Source organism: Enhydra lutris, unplaced genomic scaffold (assembly GCF_002288905.1).
Source record: "Enhydra lutris kenyoni isolate GAN:26980312 unplaced genomic scaffold, ASM228890v2 scaffoldscaffold25, whole genome shotgun sequence".
NCBI classification, from domain to species: Eukaryota; Metazoa; Chordata; class Mammalia; order Carnivora; family Mustelidae; genus Enhydra; species Enhydra lutris.
Genome location: NW_019154109.1, coordinates 4,835,584 through 4,855,394, shown reverse-complemented (window position 1 = coordinate 4,855,394; position 19,811 = coordinate 4,835,584). Strand labels below are relative to the sequence as shown.

Here is a 19,811-nt window from a genome sequence, read left to right as displayed (position 1 = left end):
GACTCAGAGCAGAGCAAGACTGTGGTCCTATCAATCACAAGGGTCCTGGTGGCCAAACTCTCATCTCCAGCAAGTCAGCGACTGTCCTGGAGGCACTGAGAAAGAGCGCAGGTGCAGAGAGGCGGGCAGGGACCACTGGAGCAGCTCTGCAAGCAGACGGGAGACGTTCGTCTGGCTTCCTGAGTGGGCACCACAGCCTCCCCAGAGAGAAAGCACAGCCAAGCAGCATCTGGGGGGCTGATGGTGGAGAGACCCCACCACAGGGTCCTTTCACAGGCTGTGAGCCCAGCTCCAGGTGCTAGAGTCCAGCTGCCCCCTGTCCCCAAGGTCTCTGGAGTGTGACCCCCTTGCCCCACCCCATCCTGACATGCCCTGGAGGGACAGACCTTGCTCGGTGTCTGGGAGTGGCAAGAGAAGGTCTTATTCCCTTGGTTTTCGGCTTCTCATGGGCAGGCCTAGCAAGTATCTGGGGGGAGCGATTGCCTGGAGTGTAAGGAATTTCAAAGCACATTCCAGGCCCCAGTGCATTTGGGAAGGCACCTGACCTCCAGAATTCTTCCTCTGACCCGAGTCTCATAGGGCAGGTCCTCCTCTCTGTGCTGAAGAGGAATCTGAGAGGCTCGGGTTACCCACTGCCCCCCCAACCCTGTCCCCTAGCTCTCCTGGTGGGCTGACAGCTGCAGGGTTGGGAGGAGTCCAGCTGGATGTTGGGACAAGGGCTGAGGGACAGGGCCTACATTCCTCAGAGACTCAGAGAATTGTTTCTGCAAGATGAGAACTTGAGGCTCATCTATTTTATAGATAAGCTTATCGAAGCCTGAAGAGATTAAATGACTTAGCTAAGGTCACACAGCAAAAACCTGATTTTAAACCCAGATTTTTTTTTTAAGTAATCTCTATGCCTAATGCGGGACTCGAACTCATGACCCTGAGATCAAGTGTTTCCTGGTCTATGGACTGAGCCCGGCAGGCACCCCCACATCCAGATCTTTTGACCCTATGGCCAGGGTTCCTTCTGCCTTGTATTGTTTTTGACTTACTCCCCAAGGAAGGTGACCCTGATCTCTGGGCTGTGAGGGAATTTGGCTAGAAAGCCATCTGTGGCAGCAGGTGAGGGGCTGGGCATGAGCACACAGCGGCCTTGGACATTCTCATTCCTCGCCTTGCCAGGTCCTGACTGGGTCTCATTCCAGAGCCGCAGCCTCTCAGCCCGTCCCCTGCCCTTCATCTGTCTTGCCTTTGGGCAGTGGACTTGGCTGCGTCCTCTTGGGTGAATTCAAGCCCTTCCCTCTCTATCCTCACTATTTTTAGGAGTTGGATGGTGCTCCCGGGAGCGGGGAGAGGGCTCTAAGCTGCTCTTTCTTCCTTTGAGCCCCTGAGCCAGTGGCTCTGAGCTGGTGGGAGGGCAGGGCAGGAGAGGAGAGAAAGCTAGAAGCCACGTGCCCCACGCTGGCATGCACAGCTCCCCTGAGAGACTTCTCTGTGCTCCCTGAGGTGACAGAGTCCTCCCAGGGGGCTAGTCCTGGCTACCGCCCTGGGGCTTGGGGCAGTGCCTATCTGGGGTTTCGGGGGGCTCTTCTCCTTGGCCACTCTCATCCGAAGACCCATTTGGAAATGCTCTGGGGTTTGGGGCTTTCTTCAGCACAGGGAAGCTCTATCCCCCAGCATGACCCCATACGCGCCTGCCATCTCTTCTTGCCCACCCCCCATCCCAGGGGAGCCAAACCCTGGCTCAGAGTTTCTGTCCAAAGTTCTATGTAGACCCTCTTTTATGGCCCCCACCCTACTCCAGCAGAGGGAGCAGGGGAGGGTCCTGCCTGGCCACAGCCAGGCTTACGCTGAACCCAGCAGGACCCGACATCTCTGGAGCGGGTTCAGATGAGCACCCGGCACAAGGCTGCTGTGGGCCCCGGGTTGGGGGAGTTCTCCACCCCAGGGGGCAGCCGTGAGCGGAGGCTCCTTCAGAGTCCTCAGCCTGAAAGCGGCTGCCCCACCCCACCAGAGCAGGGACTGTCACAGGATGTCCTCAGGTGGGTGCCTGGGGCACCTCTCCAGGAGGAGGGGCAGGGAGAGGTGGAGAGGGTGTCGAGTCTTGCTCTCTCTGTGCCCCTGTCCCCTGTGGCTTGAGTCAGAAGTTGGTGGCTGCCATGCTGGATGCTGGTGGGACAGCAGGCAGGGGCACACGAGAAGCCTCACGGAAGTGGCCACCATCTGTCATTCTGATGCTCCTTCGGCCTCACTTTGATCCTGCCCTCACACCACCTTCTCCCTTTCCTCACTCAGGCAGATTAATGGCTTTCATACTGCCCCGCTGGAGGGGGGAGGCGCCAGTCACCTTTCAATGGGGTTGTGCGCTGCTATGGGCCCAGGAGGGTGGGGTTAGAACAGGTGTTACTCGGAGGTGTGCTCTGGGCCAGGTACTGCGTTAGCTCCGAGCCTCACGGCCACCCCGGAAGGAGACATTTCACAGAAGAGGGAACCAAGGGGGAGGGAGGTTAAGTGACCTTTCCAAGGTCACCGACGACTGTGAGATGGAGCCAGGATTCACAAGCAGGTTTTCTTACCTCTCCCTGCATCCTCTCCCTGTAATCGCATGGAAATACAGTAAAACCTGACATCGCCTAATGCCTTCCACTTTTCCCAGTGCCCACTCACCCCTCATAAGGATCCGTAGCCAGGGTGTGTGTGCCCTCTCTCCATGGTTCAGAGGGGTTAAAGACTTGGTTAAACACACTCAGCAAGCTGATGGAAGAGGGTTTGAATTGTCCTTTCCTATCCCAGCTAAGGGAGCATCTCAAAATGAATTTCCTGGGCAAACATTCTTTAATTGGAATTTGTACTGATCAGCGATAGTTTAATGGGCAATCCTAAGAAATGCTACAGGTCCGTCGTACACTTTGCCTAGTCCCCCACAGTGGTACACATACACATCTGTGGTACGGATCACAACCAGGATATGGACATGGCCACACCATAACCTTACACAGACTTCCCCAGCTCTACTTGCACCAGGCATGTGTGAAATTCTTTTTTTTTTTTTTAAAGATTTTATTTATTTATTTGACATACAGAGATCATAAGCAGGCAGAGAGGCAGGCAGAGACAGGAGGAAATAGGCTCCCCGCTGAGCAGAAAGCCCAATTCGGGGCTCTATCCCAAGACCCTGGGATCATGACCTGAGCCGAAGGCAGAGGCTTTAACACACTGAGCCACCCAGGCGCCCCCATGTGTGAAATTCTATATGGCATAACTTGTGTAGGTTCATGTGTTTATCAGCACACTCAAGACCCCAGACTGTTCTAAAACCGCAAAAATCCCGTGTGCCTTTTTAAAAGTTTTAAAGTATTCTCTACACCCAAGGTGGGGCTTGAACTCACCATCCCAATATCAAGAGTTTTCTACTCCATTGACTAAGCCAGCCAGGCATCCCTCCTCCATGCCTTTTATCACCATGCCCATCTCCCCTCCCCTTCCACCCCACTCGCAACCCTTGGACAAGCACCAGTCTATTCTCCATTTCTATAATTTTTGCCCTTGCAAGAATGTTACATAAATGAAATCATGTGACTTGGCCTTTTCCTCCTCCAGGAGAGTAATTCCCTGGAGATTCTCCCAAGGCGTCCTGCATATCACTGGATTATTCCTTTTCATGGCCGAGACGTGGTCCACACTAGGAATGTGCCACAGTCTGTTTAACCAGCCTCCGGGGGGAACTTTGTGCCCTGATGAGCAGACCCCCCATGAGAGGGGTTACCCAACTTTGCTGTCCTGAATGCATGGAAAGATTGTGGGCTGGAAAGGTTGAGACACTTTAGAAACATTGTTGTGAGAGTTAGAATTTGCACCAGAACAGGGACATTCCAAACGGTATGCCTGTTGAAGGGCAAGGAGTGAAATGGACATGGGCTGGTTGCCCTTGAGGTTATACCCGCCCACCGCCTCGCGGAGAGAGGAGGAAGTAGGCCCCTCACTTCCTCACTGCAGGTCACAGGGCTGATGAGGGGCGGGCTAGCTTCACCGCCCCCCCCTACCCCGCAATACCTCTTGGGGTGGCAGCCTGGGGCTGAGGAGGACAGGCTTCCCCTTCTGCCCATATTGACATTTTTCTCTTTCTGGAGGGAGAGCAGAGACCATGTCTGACACGGAAGAGGTGGCGGAAGAGTACGAGGAGGAGTGAGTATCTGGAGCTTCCGGTCTGGGGCCCTGGCCCCTCCCAACCCCGCCCCTCACACCTGGCCCAGGAACCTGCTGGGATGGGGAGGGGAGCCGCTGTGCCCGCTCTGGGGCTCTGATCTGTGCCTCTGTGCCTCTGGGCTTCGGATCCTGGGTTGGCCACAGGCTGGGAGACTTTTGGAAATAAAGAGGCTCAGCTCCCAGGGTCAGCTCAGGGTCCTAGCTGGCTAGGAGACTTGGAGGCAGAGGAGCTTAGAAGCTGTGTCTCCTGAAAACGGAGCCGGAGATGTTCAGTGACTGTCCCGAAGCCACAGAGTTGATTGTGCCCCATAAAACCCAAATCTGAGCTCACAGTTAGCACTTCGTCTTGGAACCATTCTCCTCCCGAAGTGCCCTGTCCACTGCCCTGCCTGGGGACACCTTGGGGGTGGGACACTGGCAGCCAAGCTAACAGTGATGTCTGGAGGGTGACGCTCACCGGGGAGGTGGCAGAGGTATCAGGATTCAGAGCTCCTACCCTCATGGGATTTGCTCTCCTTTGGGATTTAAGATGTCAAATGCTGGAAGTAATCAGCCAAGAGGGGCTGGGCTTGGAGGGTGGGCTGTGGGTGTGCAGGAGCTCTAAGGAGGGGGAAAGCGGTGGGGGCTGTGGTCATCAGGCTTATCTGTGTTGGATTTAGATAGGGAGAGAAGGGGGAGGAAAGAGTGTTCTAGTGCACAGCCTGGCAAAACTCAGCACCGGGAGAGAGTGGTAAGTGGGCAGACTTTGTAGAGAACGAGCAGGAGCCCTGGATGAGAAGACAGAGTCCCTTGGGGGGTGTCTTTGTAGGTGGGCGGAGCTCCATGAGGCAATGAGGGAAATAAAGAATGGACTTATCTTTAGGGAAAGACCAGTGTGTGCGTGCTGTGTGTGTGTATGTGTGTGTGTGTGTAGTGTGTGTGTGTACTGTGCTACTGACAGTCTCCTTCTGCACGGCAGGGAGCAGGAAGGTAAGCACATGCCTGTGAACTCATTTGGATGAAGGGCAGCCTGGCTGGAAACTGACGCCCCTCTTGTCTCCTCTCTTGCGGCCGTGGTCTTCTCTCCTGAGCAGAAGAAGCTGTGGAAGGTACGGAGCTCAGGCAGAGGGAGGGCCAGAAAAGAGAGGTCCTGGGGAATCCAGTATCCTGTCACTGCCCCTCACTGCCAGCTGAGCCAAGGTCCATGGCTCCTAACTGGGAATCAGTCCTAGCCTTGGTTGCTCAGGTCTTAAGCAAAAGGTTTACACCTGTCTCTACTGTCCATTCTTTTGTTCACACAGAATCACCTTTTTTCCAATTAATTATTTTTGATTTTTTTCTCTAATTTTTTTCCCATGGAAAGTTTTAAATGCATGTACAAGTAGCAAAAACAGAATTATGCACACACATTGCCCCCTTCCCCAAGCCCCTAGCATCTGGCTTCAACAATCAACTACGGCCAATCTCTTTTCATCTAGGTTTCCTCTCCCCTCAGTTATTTTACAGCTGACATCCCAAATCATCCCCAGATGTCATATCATTTCATGCTTAAGTAGTTCATTAGGTATCTCTAAAGGATAAGCACTATTTAAAGAAAAACATCACTGTGACACCATTATCACCCCTAAAAACATTCAACTTAATAATTTTCCAAATGAGATTATGGAAGCATTCAGTTATCTGAAACATTTAAAAAAAGATTTTCTTTATTTATCTGAGAAAGAGAGAGAGAGAGAGAACAAGTGGGGAGGGAGAGAGGTAGAAGAGGAAGGACAAGCAGATTCCCCGCTGAGCGTGGAGCCCAATGCTGAGTTTGATCCCTGAGATCACGACCCTGAGATCACGACCCTGAGACCATGACCCTGAGATCACAACCCTGAGACCATGACCTGAGCCAAAACCTAGAGTTGGACGCTTAACCGTGCCACCCAGGAGCCCCTCTGTAACATTTTAGATAAACACGACGACATCATTATCTTTTGAAAGTCTGTTTTGACCCATAGACCCTACTCTGATCTATTCTCACAGTTCTTGCCTCAGCTTTCCGCCTCATATCCCTGTGGAGGAACACCCTAACTGTTCTGTCTTCCTGAGCGCGTGACACATGGAAGTGACTAAGAGGTCTCACTCCAGTTGCCACCCAGCCCCCAAGTGGCCCAGAATAGCCCTCGGTCCCCTCAGGCTTCAGCGCCCCAGGCGGATTGCATCTTGTCCCGTAAGAGGCAGCAAATTCTCACCAGTATCACTCAGCACGTAATGTGTGGACATCAGGATACAGGGCTTCCCGAAGGTCTGGGAGAGAGCCAGTAGCCTCAGTAGCTGTCCCCCTCCTTTCCTGTGCCTTTTACAACGAGGACCCTCTTGCACATTTAAGGCTGTTCCGGGGTGCCTGGCCAAAGAGTAGACCCCAGAGAAACTCGTGGGGGAAACTGAGAGGGGACACGGGAGTCACTTGGTTTTCAAGGGACACCAGATATGTCAGAACCTATCCGCAATGCTTTTTGAACTTTTTGCTGTGTTCTCTGCATACACTCTCGGTACGGAGGCTTTTCCTCTGTTTTTGAGGACTTGCCAGCTCGTGAATTGTCGGGTGTGGTATTTGAGATACAGACCTCTGGATCTGGGACTAATCAGCCTGCTACACACAGTGGGCTTTGGCTGTGAATTAACAAAACAGTTCTCTGCAGCGACGGTGGCCTGAGCTCCGTGTAGCACCCACCTTGCTTGCACTGAATGGACGCTGCCTCCCACATAGCTAAGTAGTCCCTGGTTGGAAATGACCAAGAAAGAGTGAGGTCAAAATGCATGGCCACTAAGCTGAGACGCAGAGTACCAACGGCTCTGAGCGCTTCCTTCGGGCAGGGATTTGCAGACCGTGTGCCGGTTTGTTCCCTTGGTGGTAGATGCTGTGCCTTCATCAGACGGGGGCTCCTTCCTTCACCCAGACCAGGCAAGTCTGCGCTGTGCCAGGCTCTCCGGTGGGGCTCTCAGAACTGTGACCCCTGGACACTGGAGATGTTCTGGGAGATACCTGAGAGGCTCACTCAGGGTAGGAACGTGGGAGAAGCTTGATTGCCGGGAGTTATCCCACTCTGCTGTTCGGGTTCTCTGTCTTGGTGACGAGAGGCAGAGCGGGAAACGGCCAGTTACCACTGACTGAATGACCCCCGAGGGCCAGGTAACTGCCAGAGGTGGTGTGCATGGCGGGTCATTGTGTCCTAACATGGATGGAGAGGTGAGGATGGTTATTTCCATTTCACTGACAAGGCACCTGGGAAGCTGCTGAGGAATGAATTGCCCAGGTTGCTAGAAGTGGTGAATCAGGAATCGGAACGGGAGCTCAATTCCCAAGCCCACGCTCAAAACCGTGCACTGTCCCGCAGCTCCCGCCCTGTCCTTCTGCTCCCAGACTAACCTGTCTTGCTTCTCCCCTTTGCTGCGGCCACTCCCTGACCCCCAGAAGAGGAGGACTGGAGAGAGGACGAAGACGGTAGTACAGCTTTTACTTTCCTGTGCTTTCTGCTCCTTGCTGTCCTGAGCCGGGTCCTGTTCTGCGGCAGAGTAGGCGGGGTGGGGGTGGGGTGGGGAGGGACAGGTGTGGAGTGGGTCAGTCACTTCCTCCCAGACTCAGAGGGGCCAGACCGAGGCTCCTTTCCCTCGTTCCTGATCTTTCTCCTGGGCTAGGTGGTGGGAAGGACCCAGGCTGGCTTGTCCCTCAGCCTGCTCTGAATGTGGCCACAGAGGGGGACTAATGTCCAGACTGAGTGGCCTTTCTCTGCTCCTCCTGCACATACTGGGCCCTCCCTCTGAGCTGGGCAGCCCCCAGGCGGGGTGGCCCTGGCGTGAGGGGCCTGGGGACAAAGTTATCCGAGAGCAGCTGGGGGAACTGGAAATAGCTAGAGCAGAAAGGACATGACATCAGCCTTCAAATGTGCACTGCTGTGGGGTGTTGGGGGGGTGGGGCTGGACTTGTTCCCGGCCCCTGGGGAGAGGGCTAGGGCAAGGGAGACAGACTTGGGCTGAAGTTTGGTAAGTGCTTTCTCACAGTGATGTGTCAAGATGCGCTGGGCGGTCCGGGGAGGCTGGGAGCGCCTTGTCGAGCATGTTGCCGGATCACTGGCTGAGGGCAAGGGGCATTCTCCAGAGAACTGAAACATTAGATTGGGGGGGAGGGGCTAACAAGATGTCCTGAAGAGGATCCCAAAACTGGGCAAGGGGCATTCTCCAGAGAACTGAAACATTAGATTGGGGGGGCAGGGGCTAACAAGATGTCCTGAAGAGGACCCCAAAACTGGCCATACACTTGCTGGTCAGCCTTCTACTCTCACCTCTTCTGGAAGGATCTTCTCTGAGGTAAGGAGCCTGTGGGGATCAAAGAAGAGACATCCCCAGGACCGGACCTAGGAAAAAGAGGACAGAGAGAGCATCAGGCGGAGTGAGTGGTGGCTGGTGTTTCTTTCCTGACTGCCTCTCTCTCGCCCGCCCTGAGGCTTTTTCTCCCCCCTCTGCCAGGAGGTCACCCCATGTCCGCCATCGGTCAGTGAGCGTTCCCAAGCACCTTCTATAGGCAGAGCCGCCTGCCGGGCGTCATCCTGTCTTATCTGTCCGCTCCAAGTGCCTGACTTGGGTGGGGTCCGTATCCTGCCAAGCAAAGGGATGAAAATAGAAAAATCCTACTGACTCTCTGGATAGCTCAGCTGTCTGCACAGGGGGTACCTACACCCATAGTCCTCCCACCCATAGTCTTGCTGTTTTCGTTTCTTTTAGAAACAGATGAAGGGTCCCTAGAATTCCTGAGTCCAGGAATTCTAGGAGCTTTCCCAGCACCACACCTTAAGCAGGGTACATCCTGGGGTGTCAGATCCCTGAGTGGAACATTCTGAGGAGGCGGGAGGTTGGGGAGTGGGGTGGAGTCACATTGCTGGGGGGCGCTGCTGGGGAAAGGCCTAAGTCAGGCAGAAACAGCTAGCCGCCAGACCTTCCCACCCCAGCAATGAGCCTTGCCAGGCCTGCAAGCCCTTCTCTGCTACCCGCAGCTCCTCCACACCCTAACACAAAACTACCCCAGACTTCTAGCCCTCCTGCCAGCTTTCAGGTAGAGAACAGGTCTCCATGATCAGAAAGACCCACTTCCAATTCCCAGACTCCAGGAGAGGCAAGAGTAGAACAAAAGGACTCTTCATAAGCCCGATCATGCCCTTCTCTCATGGCCGACCAGGGTCAGCAAACATTTTCTGCAAAGGAGCAGATAGTAAATACTCTAGGCTTTGTGGGCCACACAGTATCTGTTGCCACTACTGAACTCTGCTGTAGTAAGGCAAAGGCAGGCATAGACAGTACACACATGAATGGATGTGGCTGTGTTCCAATAAAACTTTATTTACAGAAATAGTCTGGGGGCCAGATTTGGCCCTTGGGCCATAGTTTGCCAACTTCCGGTTTAAACCCAGAACTCAGCAGCCCCTTGTTATTCATATCGGTGACCTCCCCCCCCCCCATTCATCTGGATCCTGGATGTTGCTGACCTCCATCCCCAGACTTCTCTGATCTGGTCTGCCTGCTAGCAGAAGTAGGGGCTGGGTGTTCACTGTGTCTGACTCGCTTCTGCAGAGCAGGAAGAGGCAGCCGCGGAAGAGGCGGAAGCGGAAGGGGCTGAAGGTGAGGCTGAGACGGAGGAGACCAATGCGGAAGGTAAGAGTCTGTCTGGGCTGAGGGTGCAAGGGGCGTTGTCCTGGCGCTTTGGGGCATGGCAGGAGACCCCAGAGGCAGTCCTATGGCTCTAGGAAATCCACCTGGAACCCACGTTCCAGCCTGTGCAGCAGAATGTCCTGCCTGGGCTGGGATTCAGCTGCTGATGGTCCGGTCAATGACCTTGACTGTGTGCTCCTTTCGTGTCAGGCGGAGCCTTGGGCCCAGGGGCATGTGTGTGACCATAGGAGCTGGCAGGATGCGCTCCGGTTAGGACCTATGTGAGGGGAAGACTCTTGGCAGGGGGCCCTGAGCCTGGAATAGGGACCTCACTGATGTCTCATGTTCTGTTTAGGAGATGGACGAGAAGAGGAGGCTAAGGAAGGCGAGGGTAAGGACTGTTGGACATCAGGAGACAGGTATTGGGGTGTCAAGGGAACCCCTACAAGCAGACTGCTGGAGACTGCCCACAGGGCTCCTTCCAGGGAGGTGGGTGAAGAGGGGTTCAGGGGAGGAGAGGATAGAAGTTGGTGGCCATGCGGGTTTTGGTGTAGGGCTCCAAACCTCTGGCCGCCTCATTCCAGAGAAGTTGCCGGGGTGGTGCCCTGTGGGAGAGGGGACCAATGTCCAGTCCTCAATCTGAGCAGGGCCCCCAGAAGTCACTGACACATACAAGGTGCCTGGAACTCAGACAAAATCACTTGTAAGGTGTGGTGTCTATAGGATGAAATCCCAAGACACAGATGGTCCATGTGCTGGGTCGCTGCCGGGGTCATTGTCACGTGGCAGGCTTTGGCAAGGGTGCAGTGGTCCTAGCCACATCTCGGGGGGAGGGGCAACCAGCTGGGTCTTGGCATCATGCCCATCAGCATCCCCCTGGAGGCCAGGGAGTCCAGGGAGCAACCAATTAGGCAGAGACCTGGGAGGGGACTCTGTAGCCAGGATCCCCTGGGACAGTGCCATGGGACCCCGCCTCACTAGGAAGAAAATCTGCCTTGCCCAGAACTGGTGAATGAGAAAAGCCTTGGAAGTTTCACTTTGGGAGTGTGTGCTTCCTATTAGGGCCCAGCTGTGCCCTGAGACGTTGCCCCTGGGAGCTGCTGTGGGAGAGGAAGTGTAGGGTCTGTGGCCCTGCCACTTTAATTCTTCGTGCTGCTCCTGGAACCGGGGATCCCTGGGGTGGAAGGAATGTACTGTGCAGATGGAGAAATGGAGGCCCATGGATGCCCAGCTCATCAGGGGCAGAGCTGGGACCACATCTGGGGCCTCCTGACCTGTGACTATGTGCTTCTCTCCTCTCCAGATGGCCCAGTGGAGGAGTCCAAACCAAAGCCCAGGTGAGGGGGACACACCTGTGGCGAAGCCCTGGTGGATGATTAGGGCAGGACAGGAATGCAGTACGGCACAGTGGGCATGGGCTGGGGCTTGCGGCAGGCACAGGCCACCATGTATGGTTGTATAGGTTGTGTACTGCGTGAGTGTCGGCCTGAGATAGAGCGGGGGCCTCAGACTCCATTACCAATTGCATACACCATCATGGACACCACTGTGTCCATCTAGGAGAAAAGGATGGACCAGTTGTGGTCCTGGACAGATGTCCTCTCCTATCCCACAGCCCAGCTGGAATACCTTCCTCTGTAACTTAATTGGGACTGGAGGGAAGAGGGAAAAAAATCTGGGGGAGCCAAGCAATGACACTGTGCCAGCCTAGGTGGCTTCACGGTGTCGCAGAGGGGTGGGGCAGGGCAGCTTGGTGCCACACAAGTGAAAGCACCTGCAAGCTGTGGGTGTTGGGTGGGGCAGGGCGGGGGGAAGATTGCGGGGGTTCGGGTGGGGGGCCAGTGAGGGATTCCCTTTCTGTGATGCTCAGCCTATTAGCAGATGACGTCTCTGCCCACACTTGCGGGCTTCTCCCCATTTCCTTGGGGCCTCTGGAAACCAGCCCTGGAGACAATCCCAGCAATGCTCATTTGTCCAGCACCCTTCCCTTTCCAGGCACCTGAATGGACATGGCAGTATCTCATTTCAGACCCACCCAGACCTAAGGGCAAATGGGGAAACTGAGGACAGAGCCCACTGGCTCTGGTGTCACACCGCAAGCATGCATGGGGGTGGGAACGAAACCACAGGACTCAAGGGCTTGTGGGAGGTTCTGTGGGGTCAGCCGCACGTGCTGTGTGATTTGGAGCACATCATTACCTCTCTGAGCTGCAGGTGTCTTAAACAAGATGGGTGGTCCCTATGTTGCCGGTGTAGGGGAGGACGAAGCGAGAGGGCATGCGTGAAAGAGGATGCTGTCCTCTGGTGGCGGGGGGGGGGGGGGGGCGGTGAGCTTTCACTGTTGCGGCCGTGCTTCTGCAGGACGGAGGGGGCCCTGCCTGCCCGGGGCACCCATAGTCCCCCTGGATGACAGTCACGGAGTCCCTCCTCTTCTCTCCAACAGGCCTTTTATGCCCAACTTGGTGCCGCCCAAGATCCCCGATGGGGAGAGAGTAGACTTTGATGTGAGTGTGCCTGCAGAGAGAGGGGCCCCGGGCTGGCAGGGGTCGCAGGGGCCCCGAGGAGCCTGGGGGGGAACGGGGGGGGGTGACATGGCAGGTGGGGCGGTGATCGGCACAGGCCGGGCTGGGCACTATCCTGGGTTCAGGCCCCTAGCTTGCTCGTCCCTTCTGCTTTGCGGAGGGCACCACCTGCCCGGCCACATCCCCCTGGACCCGTGGGCGCCGCAGCCCCTGAGCCCATGAAATCGTGCGTTCGCAGGACATCCACCGGAAGCGCATGGAGAAGGACCTGAACGAGCTTCAGACGCTGATTGAGGCTCACTTTGAGAACAGGAAGAAGGAGGAGGAGGAGCTCATCTCACTCAAAGACAGGATCGTGGGTGTCCAGTCTCCCGTGGGAAGGCCCCCGGAGGCCACACACTGTCCTCCGTGCCCTCTGTGTGAGGCCCTGCCTCCTCCAGGCAGCCTTCCCGGGGCGCCTGACCCTGGCTCGCTCTCAGGACCCCCGTGGCCAGGAGCCGCTCCGGAGGCCCTGCACCGGGGTGTCTCGGGTCCCCGCCCTCCCTCTCCACCAGACTGGATGGGTTTTGGCAGCTGGAGCTGCTGATTGTCTCTGGACGCCCCGGGCTCTGGTTGTAGGATGACAGTCAGAGGGCTGTTGTCCTACTTCTGCGCCTGTGTCCCTCCCAGGGGACTCAGCGCTCCCCACTGACGCGGGGACGATGATGGGGCCTCTGCTGGGGAGAGGGGAGGTTGTTGTGATTCCTTTGCTTTTCCCTCCACCACACTTGCCACCGCGTTGGCACACGGCTGCGTGGCTCTGGCTGGATGCCAGGGATTTGGCCATCTGTCGGTGAGCACCGAACAGCTGCGGGGGCCAGGGCCGGCGAGGGGCCAGGGACCCAGCACTCAGGGGAGACGGGAGAAGCCTGCCTGACATTTGTCAAATCTTTGAGGACAACCCCGTGATGAGTGACGTGCAGTGTCGGTCCTCTTCACAGGCCCGCTGTGGCCTGTCTTTATTTGGCTGGGGCCACCTTCTGAGCGGGGCCACCTGTCCAGGGGCCGTCTCCGTCCTCACGCACGGAGCTGGTTGAGAGCAGCAGCTTTTGGGGGCAGCCGAGACTCGGAGGGGAACAATCTCTGTAGGTTCCCTTGCCACCGTTCTCCCTGGTTGGTCTGGGCATCTCGGAGCACCCCCCTCCCTGCCCACGCACTGGACAGGTTTGGCCTCTCTCCCCATAGGAGAAGCGGCGGGCAGAGCGGGCTGAGCAGCAGCGCATCCGGAATGAGCGGGAGAAGGAGCGTCAGACTCGCCTGGCTGTGAGTGACCCCTAGTCCGAGACCCACCGAACCCCCGTGCTTCCAGCTCCTTCCAGGCCCCCAGACCCCCTCTCTCCATACACACTGATTCAGTCCTTGAGCCCCTGGTGAGTGCTGCACACTGTGGGGATTCTGATGACACACAGCAAACAAGATAGATGTCTGGGTCCTCCTGAACTTCCTATTTTATATAGTAAGACCCTCCGTCCAGCAGTCCCACGTCTGGGTATTTACCAGAAGATGAAACCGCAAATTCAGAAAGGTATCTGGGCCCCATTCAGTGTAGCCTTATTTACAGTAGCAAAGATGTGGCCACAAGCCGGGTGTCCATTGATGGAGGAATGGATAAGGAAAATGCACACACACACACACACACACACACATGCACACACAGTGAAATATTATTACTTAGCCATTAAAAAAAGAAGGAAATCTTGCCATTTGTGAGAACATGGCTGGACCTGGAGGGTATTATGCTAAGTGATATAAGTCAGACAGTGAAGGACAAATACTGTATGATTTCACTTATATGTGGAATCTAAAATGAAACACAACCAAAAACAAAACACCAAGCTCGTAGATGCAGAGAACAGACTGGTGGTTGCCAGAGGCAGGGGTTAGGGGTGGGCAAAATGGGTGGAAGGGGTCGAAAGGTACAGCTTTCATTATAAGACAAGTAGGTGGGGCACCTGGGTGGCTCAGTGGGTTAAAGCCTCTGCCTTCGGCTCGGGTCACGATCCCAGGGTCCTGGGATCGAGCCCCGCATCAGGCTCTCTGCTCAGCGGGGAGCCTGCTTCCCCCTCTCTCTCTGTCTGCCTCTCTTCCTGCTTGTGATCTCTGTCAAAAAAAAAAAAAAAGTAGGTCCTCTCCAGGCCTCCAATCTGCCCGTAGGCTGGCTCCTGGGGAACAGAGGGTCCCATGGCCCTCTGCTGGAGGTCCTTCCAGAGCAGCAGGCCTCCTCAAGGGGCTCCCTGCCTGAGGGGGTGACAGGATCCACACCTGGGAATCATTCTTCCTTCATTGATCAACAGAAGTCTTCACAGTGGGCCAGGCCCTATGCTGGTCCCCTCAGGGGGCTTCTTGCCTGGTGGAGAGAAAGCTCCGCTCCACAGACCCAGAAAGACCCCAGACTTCAGCCCAATGTCAGGAGTTTGTGCCCCCACCCCTGATGTGCTCTTTTCCTGCCCCCTGGAAACAGGAAGAGAGGGCCCGACGAGAGGAGGAGGAGAACAGGAGGAAGGCCGAGGATGAGGCCCGGAAGAAGAAGGCTTTGTCCAACATGATGCACTTTGGGGGCTACATCCAGAAGGTAGGTCAGGGAGCAGCAGCCGTCTTCAGGGGGTCCTGGGGTATGGGGAGGAGAAATTCCCAACTGTGTGTGAAAGACCGAGGCCTCCTCCTGCCCGCCCCCCCGAGCCAGCTCTCTGCCCCACTGTGGCTTTCTCCAGGAGGGGCCTGCAGACAGAGCCACCCCCCGCCCTGCCCCGTGTCAGCAGTGCCCAGGGGTCCCCAGGGTGGATGGTGCGTCTGGAAGAGCCTTGTGCCTCAGAGCTCTGGTGGGAGACCCCGATCTGCCACTTAGAGCTGTGTGGCCTCGGGCAACCTCAGAGCCTCAGCGCATCTGTAAAGTGGGTTTTCTGTTGTCTGCTCTGCCTGCTCGGAGCTCAGACGGGCTCACGTGGCAGGCAGCTGGAGGTGGTTTATTCCTGCGGACTCCCTCCGCTCCTAATTTTTGGGCCCCGCTCCTGCAAGTTTCTCCATTCTCAGAGGAGGAGAGGAAATACAAAATTGATTTTCTCTGTGCAGTGGAGAGATCAGAACATTTTCTTAGATTTCCAAAGTCCCCCACTCAGAACCAGACCAGGCTGCCTGCCTCTGCCCCACAGTGACCACACCAGCCAGACTTTTGGCATGGGCCTGCTCTCAAAATGGTCCGTGCCTCACCCCCAGACTCCTGTCCTAATAAGCAAGGTTGCCTACAATGAGCGTCTCAATCACCTTCTCCTTCTCCTGTCTCTCTGCCTTTGCCTTCGGCCCTGTGCTCTGCTCTCTCTCTGTGTCTCTGTCCCGGGTCTCGTTCTTTCTCTCTGGGTCTTTCTCTCATGGTGTCCTGGCTCTGCAGGCCCAGGTGGGTACAAAAACCTCTAACCCTCCTCCTCCTCATGGTTTTGGGTCCTCCGGGGGAGGGCAGGGTGCCTGGCTGGAGGGGAGGAGTGTGGAGAATGGGTTAGTGGGAGGAGGGAGTGGGCAGAGAGATGGAAGAATTTGGAGACCAAAGGAATAAAGGACTGGAATGGCCCTCCTGGGTCCTGCCTGGAAATCCAGGCCGTTGTTGGCGTGGGTGTCTCAGGAAGAAGAGGATAAGGACCTGGTCCTTCTGCAGTCCTTGTCTTATTCCCTGTTGGGTTTCCGGAGGGTTAGGGAAAAGAGGGGGTGGGTGTTCTCTAGCCAACCCTCCCCGGCTTGTCACCCTCTCCAGACAGAGCGGAAAAGTGGGAAGAGACAGACAGAGCGGGAGAAGAAGAAGAAGATTCTGGCCGAGAGGAGGAAGGTGCTGGCCATCGACCACCTGAATGAAGATCAGCTGAGGTGGGGCCTGGGGAGCTCTGGGCATTGCATACATACCTGCGCGGGGAGCCGGGTGGGGCAGAGGGCACGTTCTCACCATCCACCACCAGAGGGCGCTGCCACACCACATTTTTTTTTTTTTCCCCCCCAAAGACTTACTGGTGCCAGTAGAATTGGGCGGGAGCTGGTCGGGCCATTTCTGTGCTTTGCCTCCAGGGACTAGGGAAAGAGAACTGACTACGCACCTCACCCCTATGAGCTTCTCCTTACCCACCCGCACCCAATTGGTGGGAAGGCGGATTGGACTGTGCTCTACAGTGCTAGAAGGGCTTTTCCCTCTCCCTCCCCACCCCCCCCAACTCTGCCCTAGCAGCCCCCTTATCTGTTCCTAAGCAGTGGGTACTGCTATCTGGGTCCCATGCTGAGCCAGGTGGACTGGGGGTCCCCTTAGCAGGCCTGGAGGTGGGAAGGAGGGCTGGGACCTCTGGGGGCTGGGTCAGATTTGGGGTAAAGGTAGATGACAGCCATTCTTTATTGTCCCTGTCCTTTCTCTCCCCCATTCCCGCTCTGCCCCGTGCAGGGAGAAGGCCAAGGAGCTATGGCAGAGCATCTACAACCTGGAGGCAGAGAAGTTCGACCTGCAGGAGAAGTTCAAGCAGCAGAAATATGAAGTGAGCCTACTTACTGCTCCCCTCCCCCATCCCATTCTCCTCCTGGTTTGATTGGGGTCCTACGCTGCTGCTCCCACCAGTCAGGTCCCTTTCCTCTGTCCCTGTCACCCAGGCCAACTCATACTCCTGCCGGGGTGTCTTGTCCCTGACAGTGCTCTGCGCCCACAGCTTGTTGGAGAGGTCTAATGGTTGGTTCACTGGCTGGGGCTGAGCAAAGACTCATTTCTGGGGTTCCAGTCCTGGGAGGGTTCTCCCTCCCTTCCATCCCTGAAGGCCTTGAGGCAGCAGCTCAGGCTCACAGAGCCAGATGAGAGGGACAGATGGGCAGAGCGAGACCTCGGCAGGGAGAGGAGGCCTCACCAGAGATGTGGCCATTTCTGTCCCTATGTACCCCGAGGCCCTGGTGTGGGCACAGCTGGCTGAGCCTCAGACTCCCAGCCTCAAAGGGTCTCAGGTGCCCAGACAGCAGGCACGGATCGGCTCAGCCAGCCCAGGTCCCGCACACTTCCCTGCAAGGGCCTTCTGCCTCGAGCTTCCCTCTTGGGGCCTGCTTTCCTGCATCCCCTGTGCAATGGGTCCCTCCTCGGAGCACCGCTCAGGCTCCCATGGCTGCAGAGAGGCCATTTTGTGCACTGACAGCGAGCGTGGACTTTGGAGCCACGCTACCTGGGTTCTGTAGCTAGCTCTGCCCCTTACCGGCTATGTGACCTTGGACAAGTCACTTACTTTTCCTTGTTTCCGTTTCTCCTCTAAATGACAAGGATGCCAGCAGGCCCTGTTTCAGAGGGCTGTTGTGAGAGTTACAGAGGTAATAATAGTAATAATAACAGTAATAACATGTTCCAAGCACTGTTCGAGGACTTTTCCATGTATGAAGTTACACTGTTTGGGAGAGCACTCATAACGGAACAGAAAGGGTTGGCCGGCCACCCCACTAAGTGCTCAGTAGGTATTAGCTGCCATTGAAGCCTCTCCAGGCCTGGGCCCTCCTCTCTCCCTCTGGTTCCCCATTTAACTGCAGCTGGCCTGCTGGGCTTCGATTTGGTGGAAGTACAGGGCTGTGAACTGTGGGTGGACACATGGGGTTGCTGCCCCTTTGAGCCCCAGGGCAGGAGTGCCTGGGGAGGAGGCGTTGTCTCAGGCTAGGCGGGGCTGTTCGGAGGACTTCCTGAGGCCCAGCCTTGCACCAGATTCTCAGAAGGCTTCTTCATGCCACCCTTGTCCGGAGCCCTCCGAGGCTCTGGAACCCCACAGTGACAAGCCAGTGGGGTGGTCAGGAAACCTCTCCTTGGCTCCTGCGTGTGGGAGCAGAGACCCTCCAGGTCTCTAACCATTCTGACCCTCTGCATTGCTGCTGGGCCTCCTCTATGCCCTCTCCTCTCCCTTCCCCTCTCCCTATCTCCTCTTTCCCTCTTCCCCCTTCTCCTCCCTCCTTCTCCCCCTCCTTCTTCCTCCACAACTGTGCTAAACCGGCTTCCCTCAGCCCCAGCCACCTGAGACCTGAGTCAATGAGCTCGAAGTTACTCTGTCTTTCCCACTTACAGATCAATGTTCTCCGGAACAGGATCAATGATAACCAGAAAGTGTAAGTTTCTGGGTCCTTCCATCCCCAGCCCTGCCTCCTCTTTCCCTGTCTTCCCAGCCATCCCACTCCTTTTCTGAGGGCTCTGGTTCCCACTCCTTCCCCTCCCCTTCAGGGAACAGGCTGCTTCCTCCTTGGGCTCTCCTGTGGCCACTGCTCAGTGGGGAATGGAGTGCAGGGCCCCAGGGACTCCCTCCAGCCTGAGGCTGCTGCCCTACTCTGCATATGGAGAGGACTAATGGTTGGTTCACTGGCAAAGACTTATTTCTGGGGGTCCAGCCCTGGGAGGAGTCTCCCAGTCAGCGGCAGCTCCAGGCTGCCTCTCTGAACCCTCAGCCCTACCCCCACCGCCTCCTCCCTGTGGAGACCCACTGCCCTGGTCCTGCTTCTGACTGGGCCCTGCTCTTTTGCAGCTCCAAGACCCGGGGGAAGGCCAAAGTCACTGGGCGCTGGAAGTAGGGGCAGCAGTCCCCTTCACCAGAGATCCTCGCTGTGTCCCTGCCCTGATCGTCCCCAGCTTCTGGGGCCCTCCTGGGCACTGGAGGCAGACTCGGGTCTGGAAGCCAGGAGCTGGCCCTGCTGGGAGCTGCTGCTCTTGGTGCCTGTGCCCCCACATGCCCACACACGCCAATAATAAAAGCCAACACACATCGCAGGCCTTGTCTGTCAGCTCCCCTCAGAGGGAGGGAAACTGAGCTGAGAGCCCGTCTCACAGGGAGTCAGGGTCAAGAGCAGACCCTCAGGGTCACAGGTCCCTGGTAACTGCTGGACCCTAAGAAGCCCCCTCCCACCTGCTTCCGGAGGGGAGAGGGCGGCGGGCCCTGGGGGAAGCACAGGCTTCGTCAGGGCTCGGGCCTTACAACAGGAGAAGGGCTTGTGACGGGATCTGCTGTGAGTCACTGCGAGGCCCACTGGGGGGAAGCGCTGAGTGCGGGGACAAGCGTTCTTGTTTCTGTGTGAGTCACTCCTTGGGAACAATGGAGGCCTTTTTGGATGGGCTTGTTTTCTTTCTCTTCCTGGCCAGGGCCTAGGAAACAGGCGTCTGAGGGCCAGGGAGCCCTTGAGGAAGAAGAGAGGGCCAGTTTCATCAGGTAGCTTTTCCAGCAGAGATGAGCTGCTGAGAGGCCTGGGCTGGTCCCACCATTTGCATGTCCTCTAGGGCTTGAGTGCAGGCGAGGGACCTCAGGGTCCTGAGCTGAAGAAGACAGCATGGCGCCATTGAGCCCAGTCGGCAGAAGGGAAATGAGGTGGGAGGGGAGAGCTCCTAACTCAACAGCCCCCTGGAGGAACCCCCTGGATGGGCGC

At 56.5% G+C, this 19,811-nt stretch overlaps 1 protein-coding gene across 6 annotated transcripts; it reads left to right on the top strand.

Annotated features, from left to right (window-relative positions):
• The first annotated feature begins 4,132 nt into the window (after nt 1-4,132).
• Nucleotides 4,133-19,157, top strand: LOC111151009 (troponin T2, cardiac type). 6 transcript variants are annotated; one of them, XM_022508701.1, is made up of 15 exons: nt 4,133-4,173; nt 5,153-5,163; nt 5,268-5,282; nt 7,634-7,663; nt 9,784-9,864; nt 10,217-10,252; nt 11,165-11,198; nt 12,305-12,365; nt 12,622-12,738; nt 13,608-13,685; nt 14,884-14,994; nt 16,165-16,274; nt 16,834-16,924; nt 18,469-18,509; nt 18,920-19,157. In XM_022508701.1, the coding sequence occupies exons 1-15, from the start codon at nt 4,133-4,135 to the stop codon at nt 18,963-18,965; spliced, it is 903 nt and encodes a 300-aa protein (XP_022364409.1). In that variant the 3' UTR covers nt 18,966-19,157. The 6 variants fall into 6 exon arrangements, with proteins under 6 accessions (XP_022364409.1, XP_022364407.1, XP_022364412.1 ...); XM_022508699.1 differs by having other exon boundaries at nt 14,884-15,015; XM_022508704.1 differs by lacking the exons at nt 5,268-5,282; nt 7,634-7,663 and adding an exon at nt 15,808-15,813.
• Nucleotides 19,158-19,811: the final 654 nt, after the last annotated feature.

Coding starts and splice junctions, on each gene's coding strand:
- LOC111151009 (XM_022508699.1), top strand. CDS start 4,133: ATGTCTGACACGGAAGAGGTGGCGGAAGAGTACGAGGAGGA. Junction 9,865..10,216: donor GGAGGAGACCAATGCGGAAG/GTAAGAGTCTGT, acceptor TGTTCTGTTTAG/GAGATGGACGAGAAGAGGAG. Junction 11,199..12,304: donor GAGTCCAAACCAAAGCCCAG/GTGAGGGGGACA, acceptor TCTCTCCAACAG/GCCTTTTATGCCCAACTTGG.